Source organism: Propithecus coquereli, unplaced genomic scaffold, assembly GCF_000956105.1.
Source record: "Propithecus coquereli isolate 6110/MARCELLA unplaced genomic scaffold, Pcoq_1.0 Scaffold232, whole genome shotgun sequence".
NCBI lineage: Eukaryota > Metazoa > Chordata > Mammalia > Primates > Indriidae > Propithecus > Propithecus coquereli.
The window spans coordinates 3,619,039-3,634,606 of NW_012147864.1; the positions used below are offsets into that span (position 1 = coordinate 3,619,039).

General features: G+C 66.3%; 2 protein-coding genes across 4 annotated transcripts; both read left to right on the forward strand.

The window, feature by feature from the left end:
- Positions 1-829: 829 nt before the first annotated feature.
- On the forward strand, positions 830-3,384 carry ATP5D (ATP synthase, H+ transporting, mitochondrial F1 complex, delta subunit). Its single transcript, XM_012645371.1, has 4 exons — positions 830-1,070; positions 1,489-1,642; positions 2,630-2,718; positions 2,863-3,384. Exons 1-4 carry the CDS (start codon positions 930-932, stop codon positions 2,983-2,985), a joined length of 507 nt encoding a protein of 168 aa, XP_012500825.1. The 5' UTR covers positions 830-929; the 3' UTR covers positions 2,986-3,384.
- A 3,095-nt stretch (positions 3,385-6,479) lies between these two features.
- On the forward strand, positions 6,480-15,283 carry MIDN (midnolin). Of its 3 annotated transcripts, none has more exons than XM_012645411.1 (9): positions 6,480-6,543; positions 7,752-8,408; positions 9,455-9,542; positions 9,738-9,800; positions 11,911-12,039; positions 12,128-12,442; positions 12,757-12,916; positions 13,269-13,529; positions 14,357-15,283. In XM_012645411.1, exons 2-9 carry the CDS (start codon positions 8,176-8,178, stop codon positions 14,632-14,634), a joined length of 1,527 nt encoding a protein of 508 aa, XP_012500865.1. In that variant the 5' UTR covers positions 6,480-6,543; positions 7,752-8,175; the 3' UTR covers positions 14,635-15,283. The 3 variants fall into 3 exon arrangements, with proteins under 3 accessions (XP_012500865.1, XP_012500866.1, XP_012500867.1); XM_012645412.1 differs by having other exon boundaries at positions 12,760-12,916; XM_012645413.1 differs by lacking the exon at positions 11,911-12,039.
- The last annotated feature ends 285 nt before the right edge of the window (positions 15,284-15,568 follow it).

Sequence of the window (15,568 nt, forward strand, 5' to 3'; positions counted from 1 at the left end):
CCGCCAGCCCGGGCTCCGCTTTCTCCCCGGACTCCAGGGAGCGGCAAGGAGGGAAGGAGTGAGGGGAGGGGGCGGCGCAGAGGGGCCCGGCTGGGCCGCGGACCTGCGTGAGCGCGGGGGCGGGGCGGTAACGTCATGGCCACGAACGAGGCTGCGCGGGCCGCGCCTGACGTCAGCGGAGCCCTGGGCCGCCCGCGCACGCGCTCATGCGTCAGCGGCGCGCGGGGGCGGTGGCCGGCAGGGGGCCGGGGACCGCTAGCGCATCTCCGGGCGCCGGGCGCCCTCTGCCGGCGGCCGGGGGCCCTCCCGCGCCGCTCCACACCCGCCTGCGCTGGCCCCTCCGCCCCCCGCCCCGATGCGGTTCCCGGGCGCACCTGCGCCTGCACCTGCTCCATGCTGCCCCCTTACTCGACGCTCGTTTACTTATTTATTGCATTTATCACCACCGAACACGCTGCACGACCTGCTCATTTATGTCGCATGTCGGCTAAAGCCCTCCTCCCCAAATCCAGAGCAGGAATCTCGATGTGTCCGTGCTGTCTCTCCAGCGCCTGGCGTCCAATGAACGCCCCCAAAGTCGTGAGCGACACTGGAGCTCAATTGTCTCTTCCCGCCACGCTACTGGTCCTCCCCGCCCCGCCCCCAACCGTCTCACGGGCCCTCACCCGACCCCATGGAGGGGCCACTCTCGGAGCCCGGGCCGGAAGGAAACTATGCCCCCCAGCATGCCCCGCGCCCCGGCGGCGCGTCATCTTCAGCGTCGCGCGCGGCTCGCCGGGAGTCGTAGTTCGCGTGTGCGCCCTCGCCGGGACTCCTGCTCCCAGACGTCCCTGCGCGTTCGTCGTCCTCCTCGCCCTCCAGGCCGCCGCGTCTGGCCGGAGTCCTCCTCCACCGCCGCCGCCACTGCTGCCGCCGCCTCCGCCTCCCCCATGCTTTCCGCCTCACTGCTCCGCCGCCCGGGCCTGGGCCGCCTCGTGCGCCAAGCTCGCGCTTACGCTGAGGCCGCCGCCGCCCCGACCCCCGCAGCCGGCCCGGGCCAGATGTCCTTCACCTTCGCCTCCCCCACGCAGGTGCGACACCGCGGGGCTCGGGACCCGCCGCGGTCGTCCCCCCTGGCCTGCTTCCTCTGCCCTGTCTCTCTGGGGTCGGAGCCGAGCCCCCACCCCAACACTCGAGCCTCCCCCCTCAACCCCAATGTGAGTCCTCCAGGGCTTCATGTGCCCCCGCCGTGCCCCCGGGTGCCCCTCGGGCTGGCCCGCTGTGTGCGCTCTCCCAGTGAATGCGCATCGCAGCGTTCCCATTTCCCAGGTGTGCAAATTGAGGCGCAGCCGTCCCAGCGTCAAAACCGAAGCATCAGACCCCTCCTCAGCCCCCCATAAGCGCGGGATCCTGCCCTGACCTGTTTCACCGCAGGAGAAACTGAGTCCCGGTGGCAGTGGGGGGGGGCGTTGGCCGGCAGTAATGGGGTTCCCCTGCTCTTCTTTACAGGTGTTCTTCAACGGTGCCAACGTCCGGCAGGTGGATGTGCCCACGCTGACTGGAGCTTTTGGCATCCTGGCGGCCCACGTGCCCACTCTTCAGGTCCTGCGTCCTGGACTTGTCGTGGTGCACGCGGAGGATGGCACCACCTCCAAGTACTTCGGTAAGTCCAGTGGACTGCAGCTGGGCAGGGCCCGTGCGTCCCAGCAGGTCAGTCTCTCAGTTGGAGCCCTGAGAAGAATAAAGTTTAGCAAATTTGTCTGCTACATAACCTGGGCTGGGTAGTGACATCAGTATCCGGGATACAGAAGGAAGCCTAGCAGACAGGACCTTGTCCTCTCCCAGCTTAGGACTGGCTGTGAATTAACTAAGGTGTGATGGGTCAGGGGGTGACAGACGGATGCTAGGAAGAGAAGCAAAACGATGTTGGGGGCCGGACACAGTGGCTCACGCCTGTAATCCTGACACTCTGGGAGGCTGAGGTGGGAGGATCGCTTGAGGCCAGGAGTTTGAGACCAGCCTGAGCAGCATAGCGAGACCGCGATTTCACAAAAAATCGAAAGAAATTAGCTGGGCATGGTGGTGGCTGTAGTCCCAGCTACTTGGGAGGCTGAGGCAGGAGGATCGCTTGAGTTCAGGAGTTTGAGGCTGCAGTGAGCTGTGATCGAGTCAGTGCACTCCAGCCTGGATCACAGAGCATGACCCTATCTCAGAAAAAACAAAAAATAAAGAAAACGTGCAGGAGAGGGGCAGTCGATTTTGGTGGAGGGCATTTGTAGGGGAAGAAAGCGATTCTAAGAAAGCTGTTCTCAGCATCACTTGTCTGCCGTGGTAGAACCAGGGTTCAAGCCCAGCATGGTTTTGCCCCTGACACTAGCTCAGCTCCTGGGCTGATAGGTTGGAGGGGGAGGGGGCTCTTTCCCCAGCAGAGGCCTCTAGTGACCCCCTGGTCCCATGTGTGTTCTGGGGCAGCCTCCTTTTTCTTCAGATATCTCCCCGTGTGCTAGGCACTAGGGCCAGTCCTGTGGGGGTCACCCTTGGCCAGTGACTGTTAGTGCACCCAGGATGCAGATTTGGGGGTGTGTGGAGCTCAGCAGGGGGTGCCGAGGCCACCTGCCTGGATGTGGGGTGTCATGTCTTCCCTCCACAGTGAGTAGTGGTTCCATCACGGTGAATGCCGACTCCTCGGTGCAGCTACTGGCCGAAGAGGCAGTGACGCTGGACATGCTGGACCTGGGGGTGAGTGTCGGAGGGGAAACTGAGGCGCAGAATGGGTGGGAGCTGTCCAAGAGTTCCCTGGCTACTGGGGAGGCAGCCCAGTGGAGAAGCAGGTGCTGGGCTGGGGTCCCTGCTCTGCCCTCAGCCCCTAACCACTACCTGCAGGCAGCCAAGGCGAACTTGGAGAAGGCGCAGGCGGAGCTGTCGGGGGCTGCGGACGAGGCTGCGAGGGCGGAGATCCAGATCCGCATCGAGGCCAATGAGGCCTTGGTGAAGGCCCTGGAGTAGGCGGTCTGTGCGTGCCCCTCATCAGCGGGGAAACCAAGGCTTGCAGCTGAGAGGGGATGTCTTCAGCAGGTGGAACCAGCTCCCTGGGGTCCAGGCTGTCTGCAGGGGCCAGCAAACCCCAGCATCGTCTTGGGGGAGCCAAGGAGGCCACCAGGGGGCAGTGCAGCCCAGGCTTCTGACCCTGCCTGGGGCTCTGCCCCTGTGCCCAAGACCACAGGGGGAACAAGCCCCTCACCAGCTTTGGCAGGCCTGGGGGCTGGGTCTGTCACCCCCACCCTGATGGGCCTGACACCACCCCTGTGCCCTGCAGAGCCTGCTGCTGGGACCTCTGTGCTCCGGAGCCACCTCCACAGGTGACCTTCCCTCAGCCCACGCCCCCATTAAAGACCAGGAAGCCTGACTTGTGTTCCGTGGTTTGTCACTCCTGTTTGGGGCGGTGTGACCTTTCTGGGCCTCTCGCCTCGCCTTCTGTGCCTCACGGTGAGACAGAGCCTCTGAACCTCCAGCGACTAAGTGCCCTGGCCCAAGAGGTCCCCAGGGCTCCTGGGAGGGCTCAAGACTGGTGTGTCAGATACGGGCAGCTCAGCAGGAGTGCAGCCGGGCAAGCAGTGGGCAGAGTGTTGGCCTTCATCCCCAGAGGGTGGGGACGGGCAAAGGTCCTCAGCCAGGGCTGGGGACATGGGCAGGGAGGGGGAGCAGCCGCCACTCCTGGGGCCAGGTCGGGGGCACTAGGGAGATGCCTGTGCCGGCTTCCTGGTCCCCAGGCCTGGTGCTGTGATGGGGCGGCAACGCCAAGCTCTCTGCAGCCCCGCCCCAGCCACCCTGGGAAGAGGCGGGCCCCACTTTGTGCATGCCGGCCTGTGAGTGGCCCCGGCCTGGCCAAGTGCCTAATCCCCAGTGGTGTTGGCACCTCCGTGGCACCCAGGCCTCTGGGCTGGCCCTAGATGGGGTGGGGCGGGCCTAGGAGGGGGTGGCTCCCTGGCACTGCCCCACCTCTCTTCAGCAAGCCCAGGGGGCGGCTCTGGCACCAGCCCCAGGGAGTTGTAGGCAGCCGCTGGGGCAGGGGTCTCCTTGCCGCTCCTCCCTTCCCTGGGACAGGGCTGTCAGGGTGGGTTGGGGAGGGGATTCCAGGGAGGTGAGTATGTGGAGAGTTGGGGCCTGCCTGTGTCACCAAGGCTTGTCAGCATAGGCAGGCAGCTCATGTGTGTGTCATGGTCCCATGTGAGTGACTCCCTGTGGCCACATGCAAGGCATGGATGTGAGAGCTGAGTGGATTCTTGGGGGGGCCTCCAGGCGTACTCCCAGCTGGGTGGGGCAGCCTGTCAGCAGATCAGGTGACTGTTGTGGGATGGCCCCCTGTCCGGGGCCCGCTCCCCTTGGTCCTGAGGGGCAAGTAGCCAGTCCCCTGCTTCCCAGGAACCTGGCCCAGGGAAGGTGGTGCTGGCCATGAGATCCCAAGTTCAGCCTCCCTGCCCAGGGCCCCCCCTACCGTCCCCCGGCTCCGAGCCCAGGTCCTGGCCAGGCTGTGGGGCCCTATAAATAAGACCAAGGACACAGCTGGGGCTTGGCAGGGGCCCAGCAGGAGGAGCCTGTCCCTGGCCTGGGCCAGCATGCCCCACACCGGCGACCCTGTCCCCAGCCCTGGGGGAGGTGTGAGCCTTTGAGCTGGGTCTCAGGATGCCAGCCCTGACATCATCCTGCAGGAACAGCAGTGCTGGCAAGGCGCATCCTGGGGCAGGGGCTCAGGAACCAAGAGGTCAAGACCGTTCCGTGAGGACAGGCCCTGGGCTCAGCAGGGAAGGACAGAGCACGAGGGTTTGTCCCCATCCCAGGAAGGTCCACTCAGTGCCTCCTCTTGGTCCCCTCTCACACCTGGGAACAGACGCCTCAGCCATGGGGACTGGGAAATACGTTTATTAATTCTGACCATCCAGAGCATCTTGTACCCAAAGGGCTGCAGTTCCATGCCACCAAGTGACCCCCTCTTGCCACAGCATCCAGCATGTCCCCACAGCCCTGTGTGTCTCGTTCCACTCCCAACCAGCAGGTTACGGTTCTGGGCTGCAGAGTCCTGCCCACCCCAACGGTGATCCCCCGCTTCATGCCACCTGCCTAGAGGAGCAAGAGGGTAGGGGGCTGGTCAGGGAAGCCCCCGCCCCACCCAGACTGCCCGCCAACATTGGAGGTTCTGGGTTCCAGAGCCCACAGCTCCAGCTGCCACCTCTGTTCTCTCAGGAAGCAGAACAAAGCTGGCCCAGCAGGTCACGCCACCTAGAGCCCCTCAGCCCCTCAGCCTGGCCCCAGCACCGGACCTTGCCTCTCTGCCCTCCAGTTCTGTCTGTTGAGCTCCCAGAGCTCAATGTGCAAGCTGTTCCCACTTCCTGAAGAACCATCCTCTATGACAAACTTCCATTCATCCCTCAAACCCCAGCCCCTGTATCCCCTCTCCAAGGCTTCTAGCCTCTCTCTCTGGCCCAGCCCTGACCCTGCAGGGTTGGGGTGCCTGGGTGCACCTGTGTCAAGGTGGAGGCCAGAGGTTGCAGGGAGCCTTGGGTGGGAGCAGGAGGGAGCACAGCCTTGGGAGGAGCACCCAGGTGACGGTGGGGACGGTGGTGGTCATGACAGATAAAGGAAGGAACAAGATAAGTGGACAGGAGGTGCTAGGGTAGAGCCTGGGGTCCCCCTTCTCTGAGCAGAGGGGGCAGGCTTCCTGGGAAGCCACCCCACCCAGTGTGCCCCCCATTCTTGCGTCATTGGCTGTGTGGCCTCAGTTCCTTTGTCTGTAAAGTGGGTGACTATGCCCACCCCAGAGGCAGGGTACCAGCATATGAGGGTGCACTAATGGAGCAAGGCCCCAGAGTGAGCCCTGCAACGCTCTGTCATTCCACTCCCCAGCCCTGAGAAACAGAGGCTCAGAGAGGTCAATAACTTCCTGATGTCACACAGCGTAGCTGGCTGGTGACTGGCAGGGAACAAGGCAGGCCTGGCACAGGCAAATCGCTCCCTAAACGCCCTCTGAGGTCACCATTAAGGGATGCAGAAGGTCAGGCTGCTGGGCAGCTGGCCGGGCACCCCCACTCCACGGCAGGTGACTCCGGCCTGTTTTCCTGGACGGCAGCCGCTGACTCAGGCCCCCCTTCCTGTCCCCCACGCAGAAGCACCAGGCCTAGGGCAGCAGGAAAGGGGGCGGGGCAAGGAGTGGGCCGGGTACCCAGACCCGGTGGCCGACTTGGGGTGCATCCGAGAACACGGAGACTCTCCGCTCAGTGGCATTCAAGGGGCGCCCCCCCATTTACTGGGAGAAGTCCAGGGGCCGGGTGGCCCATGCCCTATTGAGCCCCAGGGCCCTGGCTGGCAGGCAGGGGCGGGGGCCAGCTGCGTCACTGCCCGCCCGGTCCCCCGCCCCCTGCCCGCCCAAACTCCACCCCGAGGGAAGGCGGCGCGGATAAAGGCTCGGGGGCCGCCCGCTCGGCCCCAGACCGGCCAGGCCAGCACGCACTCGGCCCCGGACGCGGGTACACTCTCAGGACTGCGGGGACCTAGGACTGGCCACGCCCGGTGAGTGGGCGACGGGACCGCGCGGGCCGAGGAGGGGGTCCTCACTCTAGACTGTTCAGGGTGCCCCCACTTTTCTTTGTTCTTGGGGCAGCAGGGTTCGGGATGCCTCCGACTCTGGGAAGCCCACCAGGGTGTGGGGTGGGAGGGGCCCCGAGCAGCCAGCACCGCCCTGGCCAGACCTCAGCCCCCGCCCCGCCCCCACGGGGCACTCCCCCTTCCCCGCCAGTGACCTTGAACTAGTTGCCGGTCCAGCCTCAGTTTCCCAGGCCGGGCAGTGCCAGGCTCTGGACTTAGAGTCTTCTGTCCCCTATCGGAGTTCCCCCCTGCCCGCAGTCCCGTCGCCTCCTCCCCAGCCTGGGCAGCGCGGCGCCCCCTCCCCGGGACTTCGGGCGGCGCTCCCGGGAGGGGCCGGCAGAGGGCGCGCCGGCGCTGCTGACTCACCGCAACCTCGAGCGGCGCGCGCGGGCGCAGCCGGGGACGCCGCGTCACGTCACCGCTCGGGCGGGCGCGTCTCGGAAAACGGGCCCTGCCCGGGGACAAGGGGTGGGGGCTGGAACGCGAGGTGGCACCGGCGCGGGAGAAGTCCTCCCGGCACCAGCGGGCTCGGCCACGTCACCAAGGTGCAGGCGCCCCGCCCGGACCTCCACGCCCACCGGGAGGGACCGACGGGCAGGAGCGTCCCCGCGAGCCGCCCAGCCCGGGACCGGCCACGAGGCGCGGGCAACCCGCTCCCGCTTCCGCGCCCGGCTGCTTCCCGGACGGACGTGGCGGGGCGGCCCCTCGACTTCCTGCTCCTCCGGCGCCGGGACAATGGCTCGCGCCGCCCCCGCCCCGTGCCGGGCCGCTCCGGTCCCTGTGCTGGGTCCCGCGCCCCTCGGGCCCGCCCGCCCTTTGTTGCGGGCTCCGGGCCTTATGAATGGCTCGCGGCGCGGGCGGGGCGCGGGGGTGGGCCCGGAGCGGCGCCAGCCCCGCCCCCGCCGCGCTCCCCTTGGTCGCCCGGGCGCCGGGGGCGGGGCGAAGGGGCAGGCCTCGCTGCCACGTGGGGCCGCGCCGCGGCGCCTCCCATTGGCCAGGGAGCGTGGCCGACTGGGTGTTCAGCGCGCGCCGATTGGCCGGCGCGGGGCCGGCGGAGTAAGTAGTGAATGGGAGGGGGCGGCGGCCCCGCCCCCTTGGAACGTTGATACATTATAACTTTTTTTTCTTGTTAGTTTCACCCCCAGATCCTCCAAGCGGCGGCTGCGGCGGCGGCGGCTGTTGCCAAGGGAGGGGACGCGCGGGGAAGCGCGACCCAAGCGGTGGACAGCACCGAGCGCGACCGGCCGAGGGGCGCCCCCTCCCCGAGATCCTCCCCCGCACCGCGTCTCGGTCGTGCCCGTCGCCCTTTAAAGGAGCCGCGAGTGCCGTCCCCACCCCCGGAAGGTGCCCGGAGGAGCCGACGCGAACCGGAGCGCCGCTCGGATTTGGATTCCGGATTCGCCCCCCACCGCCGGGACGGTCTCGAAGCGGACGCGCGCTGCCCACTGCCCCCCAGCGCGCCGCGGACCCGGGCTCTGGGCAGCCCCCGCCCCTGCCCCGGGGCTCGGCGAGGATTGGCGGCGCCCCGCGGACCCCAAGCCCCAGCGCGCGCGGGGGATGGAGCCGCAGCCCGGCGGCGCCCGGAGCTGCCGGCGCGGGGCCCCCGGCGGCGCCTGCGATCTGGGCCCGGCGGCCGAGGCGGCGCCCCTGAGCCTGGCCATCCACAGCACGACCGGCACCCGCTATGATCTGTCGGTGCCGCCCGACGAGACGGTGGAAGGACTGCGTAGGCGGCTGTCCCAACGCCTCAAAGTGCCGAAGGAACGCTTGGCGCTGCTCCACAAAGACACGTAGGTACCGCGCGGCTCCCGCGCCCCCCAGCCGGCCAACCCCTTGGGCCCGGGCCCCGGGGCGGGAACAAAGAGCGCGCCGCGCAGGGAAGGAAGGGGGCGGCCAGACGGGGGGCGGGGGCGCGCCGCGCGCTCTCGGGCGCCCTCTGCTCGGCCCCTGCCTGCCTCGGCCCCCTCCCCCGCCCGGGGTCTCCGCACAAAGGCTGCTGCGAGGGCGTCCCGGGCCGGGCTTAAGCGGTTCCCCCTGGGGGAAGGCAGAAACCCCAGGGTGGCGCGGGTGTCCCGGCTGCGGGAGTGGGGGCCGCGATCGCCCCCTTTCTGCCGCGTCCTCGCTGGCTTCCGTGTCTGCTCGGCGGTCCCCCTACGTCTGGCTGTCTCCCCCTTTGCGTCTCTCTCCCCCCCTTTGTTCTAGCCATCGAGCGCTCCCCGCAGCCTCTCCCTCCCCCCTGGTATTTAAATCGCCTCTAGGCCGGGGAGCCCTCCCCCCGCGGGCCTCCGGGGACACGCAGTGTCCATCCCCAGCGGAGGGGCCCCTGTGGAGGAGGGGCGGGAGGGGGAGGGTCTCCTTTGTCTGAGAGGCGGCGGCCCGCGCCAGGGAGGGAGGGAGGGAGGAGGGGGAGCCCGGCCGCGCAGCCCCTGAAGGCCTCTCCTTGGCCCCCGGCGCCCACGGAGAGGAGCCCAGGGCTGGGGTTTGGGGGTTGCAGTCAGGGGCTGCCCTGTGGGGGCAGAGTAGGGGGGCAAAGGGCACGCCGGGGCCCAGAGGATGACAGAGTGTCTTGTCGAGGTGCAAAGGGGGTGGCAGAGTCCAGAGCTGGGGCTTCCTGGGGAGAAAGGCTCTGAGCTGCCAGGACGGGGTCTCCCGGGGCCAGACACAGCCCTCTCCACAGGCTCAGGGCCCTGGATCTGGAAGCCAGGAAGGGGTGGGGGTGGGAGCGACTTCTCTGTTCTCCCCCCACCCAAGCACAGCCCTCCCCCGCGGCCTCCGCTTCCGCGTCCCTGTGTTGTCTCCGCGGAGTCTCATCCTCTTCCTTCCCCCCCCCCCCCAGCCGGCTCAGTTCGGGGAAGCTGCAGGAGCTCGGCGTGGGTGATGGCAGCAAGCTGACCTTGGTCCCCACTGTGGAAGCCGGCCTGATGGTAAATGGCTGGGGGGCAGTGTGCCCCGGCCCCACACGGGCAGGCAGCCCCCTCCCACAGGCCACCCGCACACACTGGGGCCCCCTCCCCTGCAGGGCAGCCCACCCTAGCCAGCAGAGCCCTCCCCACCCTGAAGCCTGAGCCCAGGGCTGGGAACCTGCACTCAGGTGCCTTCTCCCCACCCTCTCTTTGTAGTCTCAGGCCTCACGGCCGGAGCAGTCTGTGATGCAAGCCCTAGAGAGTTTGACCGAGACTCAGGTAAGACCTCGCCAGCCCTTTCCTGACCTGAGGGGGCAATCCCAGGGCACGGGGCACCTCCTAGTCACTCTAGAGAGCCTGGGGGTATTTGTGCACCCAGAAGGCCTATGGGGGAGGAGAGGGGCTGCCACCCCACCTTGGTGCCAGCCTGGCCTGGTCACTGTGCTTCCTCTCTGCCCCCAGCACTCACCACCTGACCTTGAGGGCTTTCTCTCCCACGGTGGCTGCCATGGCGGGGAGGAGACCGGGCTTTCACAAGCCTGCTTGCAGGGTGACCTTGGCCCACAGCTCACACCCGGGACCTGTGTCCCTAGTTCTGTATGCCCCCACTGTGGAGCCCGCCCCCCCCCAGGCCACTGCGGCTTCCCCAAAGCTGGTTTCTCCTTTTTTTCGTTTCTGCTGATGGGGGGCAGGGGCGCCTGGGTGACACTTCTTCCGCCTTCTGTGACCCCATTGTGGAGGGTGGGGACCTCATCACCTCCCCTCCCCTCCTCCTCCTCTCTGGCCTTTGTTCTCTGCCCCGAAAAGAGGAGGGGGTGGGGGCACCTGGCCTTAGGGCAGCAAAGCCTAGACAGGATGTTAGGAAAATGTTTAGTAACCAGCCAGAAGGGAGGCTGGGGCTGAAGGCTGGGGCTGGCCCGCACCCGGTTCCCGGTTTTGTTGCCCTTTTTTTGTTGTTCTTCCCTCCTCCTTTCCTCATTTTCTTGGCGGTGGTAGGGCCTTCCTCAGACGAGGGCCCTGGCCACCTCCCAGGAGGGTGACACAGGCCTCAGCAATCCACCGGGTGCCAGGGTGGGGGAAGCAGGCAGCTGCCCGCCCTGGTGAGGGGGTGGGCAGGTTCCTGGGCCTCCCCGGCCTGGCCACAGGAAACCTGCTCCACAGCTTTGGTGGCAGATTTTTCCCTTCCTCCTGCCCCAGGCCCTCGCCCCCTCTGCCATCCGACATGTAGCATCCTGCCCTCAGCAAGCAGTGCAGAGGAGGAAGCAGGGAGGGGGCAGCAGGAGCTGGGTGGTCTGCCATCGCAGGGGTGGCGGTGGGGTGGGGGGAGCCGGTGTCCCGGGAGCCAGGTGGGGGCTGCAGGTGATTTCCTGGAGCAAGTGTGAACAGGGCTCTTGGCCACTGGGGGGCTGCGGTTGGCAGGGGGGCCCAGGGCGTGTTTGGTTCACATCCTCCCCGGCGCCTGCGTCAGGAGGGAGCTGGGGGGGCACTGGGCGGAGTGACTGGGCTCCCCAGGGTTGCTTCCCCGCCTGGCACCGAGTCATGCCCGCCCATTCGCCCTCCCCAGGGAGGAAGTTGCAGGGCGGGTGGGGGGGTACCCCAGCTGCTCTCGGGAAGCTACCCCAGGCCCTTCCTGCAAGAGGTGTCTCTGGGACGGGGGGCTGTGCAGACTAGGCCTCGGGGTGGAGGCTGCACCCTTCCTGCCTCCTTGCCCCCCTCCCCACGGGCCCCAAGCAGAGAAGGTTACGCCAGCGGCTGCCAGCGGAGCACTGGGAGGGAGCGCTGGGAGGCGGTCGGTTCTGAGTCATCCTGGCTTGTGTCACTTCTCAGAAACCTCCGCCCCCCCCCCATTCCCGGCCCCTGGGGAGAACAAGGCGCTGGCCAGGCCCCAGAGCAGGGGGCTCAGTGAGCGCAGGGTCAGATACACCCCACGGCCCACCGTGGAGGGGGCCGACGACGGGGGCTGACGATGGGAGGGTTGATGTTCATCAGGGCATGTTGAGGTCCCGGGAGACTCTGGCCCCAGGGACGGGTCAGGGCCCCCTTCCTGCAGCAATGCCGCCGCCCCCTCGGCCTCTGCCCCGCCCAGGACAGATAAATATTTATCTTGAGAAAGCAAAGGTTAGGACGGAAGAATTTGTCCAGGAATTCCGCCCACTCGCTGGCCTGGTGGCTTAGCTTGTGAAGGGGCCTGCGATTGGTCCCCCTCCCATATCCACAGGCTGAGAGGATTTGGGGGCTGGAGAGGACGGGAAAAGGTGAGGTAAAGGTTATTTGAGGTCAGTGACTGCCAGCTGGACCCCGCCCCCTCTGGCCTCAGTTTCCCCTTGAAAGAACCAAGTAGGCCAGGGAGGGCCAGGCCCCCCGTCTGACGCGCCTCTGTCCCCCACAGCCCCCAGCGGCGCCCGGGCCGGGCCGGGCTGGCGGAGGAGGCTTCCGGAAATACAGATTCATTTTATTTAAGCGTCCGTGGCACCGACAGGGACCCCAGAGCCCAGAGAGGGGCGGCGAGAGGCCCCAGGTCACACAGCGCCGGGGGGACTGGGCCGGGCCGGGCTGGGGGCGCAGCAGGCTGGAACCCCAGGCTCACGGACCCGCTTTCTCTTCAGGTCAGTGACTTCCTGTCAGGCCGCTCACCATTGACACTGGCACTTCGAGTGGGTGACCACATGATGTTCGTCCAGCTGCAGCTAGCTGCCCAGCACGCCCCGCTGCAACACCGCCACGTGCTGGCCGCTGCAGCCGCTGCGGCTGCTGCTGCCCGAGGGGACCCCAGCATCACCACCCCCGTGGCCTCTCCATGCCGGCCAGTATCCAGTGCTGCCCGCGTCCCTCCAGTGCCCAGCAGCCCATCCCCCTCGTCCCCCTCCCCTGTCACAGCCGGCTCCTTCCGATCCCACACAGCCTCCCCCACCTGCCCCGAGGTGAGTCTGCCAAGGGCGGTCCTCACAGCTCTGAGCCCCAGGTGCCTTCCTCATGTCATGGGTTATCCTTTGACCCTGGGCTGGTGGGTTGTCTAGACCCTGGGCTGGCGGGTTGTCTAGACTCTGGGCTGGCGGGTTGTCTAGACCCTGGGCTGGTGTGTTGTTTAGACTCTTGGCTGGTGGGTTGTCTAGACCCTGGGCACTCTGGGCTGGTGGGTGACGCCATGACCCTGGGTTGGCGGGTTGTCTAGACTCTGGACTGGCGGTGATGCCCTGACCCTGGCCCCCAGCTAACATGTGCCTCTCTCTGTCAGCAGATGGACTGTTCCCCACCTGCCAGCAGCAGTGTCAGCCCTGGTGCCAACGCCACGTCCACCCCGGGGGGCAGCCCAACCCCCCGCTCCCGAAAACCCGGTGCCGTCATCGAGAGCTTTGTGAACCACGCCCCAGGGGTCTTCTCAGGGACCTTCTCTGGTAGGTGTCACAGCACACCCATGACCCCACATGTATCCCATGACCCTGTGCCCTTGAGGTCACATGTCCTCCCGCAGGCAGTTACACCCATGCTCTGAGGACACAGGCATGACCCTGTGTCACCTCTCCCCTAGGAATCTCCATGCACACACATGACCCCACACGTGAGGCCAAGTGTCCACATACGTGGGTGTGTGTCCCATTCCCGCCCGGTGGTCCCACTTGCACTCGTGTGACCACACGCCCATCAGGCTCTCTAAGCTGACAAGTGGACCCCCATCCGTGTGTTCACTCACGCCCGTACTTGCGTGACCGTGCACACGCCAGCACTCATGGCCCCCTCTGCTCGCAGGCACGCTGCACCCCAACTGCCAGGACAGCAGCGGGCGGCCGCGGCGGGACATCGGCACAATCCTGCAGATCCTCAATGACCTCCTGAGCGCCACGAGGCACTACCAGGGCATGCCCCCCTCGCTGACCCAACTCCGCTGCCACGCCCAGTGCGCAGCGGCCCCTGACCTCGCCCCCAAAACTACCTCCTGTGAGAAGCTGGCGGCGCCCCCAGCCTCCCTGCTCCAGGGCCAGAGCCAGATCCGCATGTGCAAGCCCCCGGGTGAGTGGCTGCCCTCAGGGTCCCACAGTCCCCACCCGTCCCCCTGCTTCTCAAGGGCTCTCTGTGTGAGCCGGTGGGCGCGTGAGCAGCTGACCCGCCTGCGAGGGGTGGGGGGCCAGCAGCTGCCTCTACCCCTGCTCTGCTGCAGCCCTGAGAGAAGGAGGCGTGTGTGTCGGGGCACAAAGTGTCCTTGTGAGCTCCCAAGGGGGCTCCAGCCCCACTTCCTCCTGGCCCCCCCAGGGCACATCTCCAGATGGCATTTGGAGCCTTTATGAATGGCCAAGTCAGGCCTGGCTGGCTGAGGTGGGAGCCAGAGCCCTTCCCCAACCCCCAGCATTTGGGGGACTTCGGAAAGCAAGAAAGCTCCCCCCACAATGATAGGGTTGCTCCCCATCCAGTCTTGTGGGATGACGGTCGCTGCCGCCCTGTGGGCGCCCCAGCCATCGAGAGGTTTTTGTAGCCCAGTTCATAACAGCAGGAAACCAAGGCACAAGCCTCAATGTCTCTGCTTATGTCACAGAAGCAGCCACAAGGGTTCAAATTCCAGTTTGTTTATTCCACGACCATTTCCAAAGCACCTTTCTTGAGACAGGCCAGGCCCGTCTCCTGGCTCACAGCGGAGCCGCGTAAACCATTAATAAGTGCGTGGCTGCCCCGGCGTGAGCGGCCCGCCCGAGGTGCAGTGGATGCCCCTGCCTGGCACCCTCGCTGGCACAGGTGTCCAGGCTGGCAGGGACTCTGCCTGACTGCGGGCATGTCCCGAGGGCCCTCCGTATCTGAAGGGGTGTCAGGCCTCTCTGAGTCACGGGTCACTACCTCCTTTGCAGGGGACCGGCTCCGGCAGACGGAAAACCGCGCCACGCGCTGCAAGGTGGAACGTCTGCAGCTGCTGCTGCAGCAGAAAAGGCTCCGCAGAAAGGCCCGGCGAGACGCCCGGGGCCCGTACCACTGGCCACCCAGCCGCAAGGCCGGCCGCAGCGACAGCAGCAGCAGCGGGGGCGGCAGCAGCTCCACCGAGGCTGCCGGCCTGGGCCTGGACTTCGAGGACTCCGTTTGGAAGCCAGAAGTCAACCCCGACATCAAGTCTGAGTTCGTGGTGGCCTAGGATCGGTTACCCTCGCCCCTCAAACCCCCCAGCCCAGGGCGGTGGGGATGCCAAGAGCCCCAAGCCCTGCCAAGAACACGGCCCAGCTCTGGAGGGCAGGTGGCCACTCCCCCCACCAGCCAGAAGCCTTTCTTTGTTTTCTTTTTAAATTCTTAACCATGGTTTTCCGAACTCCCCATGGACTTGGCTTCCTACCTCCTTGTCCCACCCCCGACGCCCCTCCTCCCCTCGCGTCACCCCAGCTCCTGGGCGCCTCCTCAGCTCCCCCTGGCCTGCGTGCCGGGTCCTCCCGCCCACCTTCTCCAGCTCCAAATATGTAGCAGTCTCTCCAGATGGCTGAGAGCAGGAGACTGAGGAGACCGCCCCCACCCCTTTCCGCTCTGCTCCCCCCACACCCGATTCAGGTTTTAAGTCAAAAATGTAGATGCCTCATGAAGCACTTTACAGACAGGGGAGGGGGCCCGGGAGAGGAGGACCCATCCCACCCCCCACTGCAGACTTCTGGCCTCCACCCCAGGCCAGCAGGACCCCCTGGGCTGCAACAGCAGACTTGCCCTGCGGCCCTACTGGGTCCCCGAAGCCAAGTAGGGGACTGTTTTCTCTTCCACTTCTAGTCTGTTTTTTCTTCTGGGCCTCTTTGTCCATTTTCCTGTTTTTTTTTTTTTTTTTTTCTTTAAAAAGGAAAGCAAAGCTGTTTCAGCCCAGAGGCTGGCTGGTGGGGGGCTGCCTTGGGTTTGGGTGGGGGGACGTGGGACCCTTTCCTGCCAGGAAAGGAAGCTAGGGGGACAGAGCTCCCTCCACCCAGCCCTGGCCCAGCAGCCACCACCACCACCACCTTGCTATTTCCTCTGCCCCCGCCCCCGTTTTTTTTTCTGACCTGCCTGAGCTTGGGGTATTTATAGACTATTAATTTTCTGACTGAGCCAATAGTGGT

Excerpts from the sequence above, each read along its gene's own strand:
- MIDN (XM_012645411.1), top strand. The coding sequence starts at position 8,176 with ATGGAGCCGCAGCCCGGCGGCGCCCGGAGCTGCCGGCGCGGGGCCCCC. Across the intron at positions 8,409-9,454 it reads GCGCTGCTCCACAAAGACAC|CCGGCTCAGTTCGGGGAAGC; the intron begins GTAGGTACCGCG and ends CCCCCCCCCCAG. Across the intron at positions 12,040-12,127 it reads GGGGCGGCGAGAGGCCCCAG|GTCAGTGACTTCCTGTCAGG; the intron begins GTCACACAGCGC and ends CTTTCTCTTCAG.
- ATP5D (XM_012645371.1), top strand. The coding sequence starts at position 930 with ATGCTTTCCGCCTCACTGCTCCGCCGCCCGGGCCTGGGCCGCCTCGTG. Across the intron at positions 1,643-2,629 it reads CACCACCTCCAAGTACTTCG|TGAGTAGTGGTTCCATCACG; the intron begins GTAAGTCCAGTG and ends TTCCCTCCACAG. Across the intron at positions 2,719-2,862 it reads TGGACATGCTGGACCTGGGG|GCAGCCAAGGCGAACTTGGA; the intron begins GTGAGTGTCGGA and ends CACTACCTGCAG.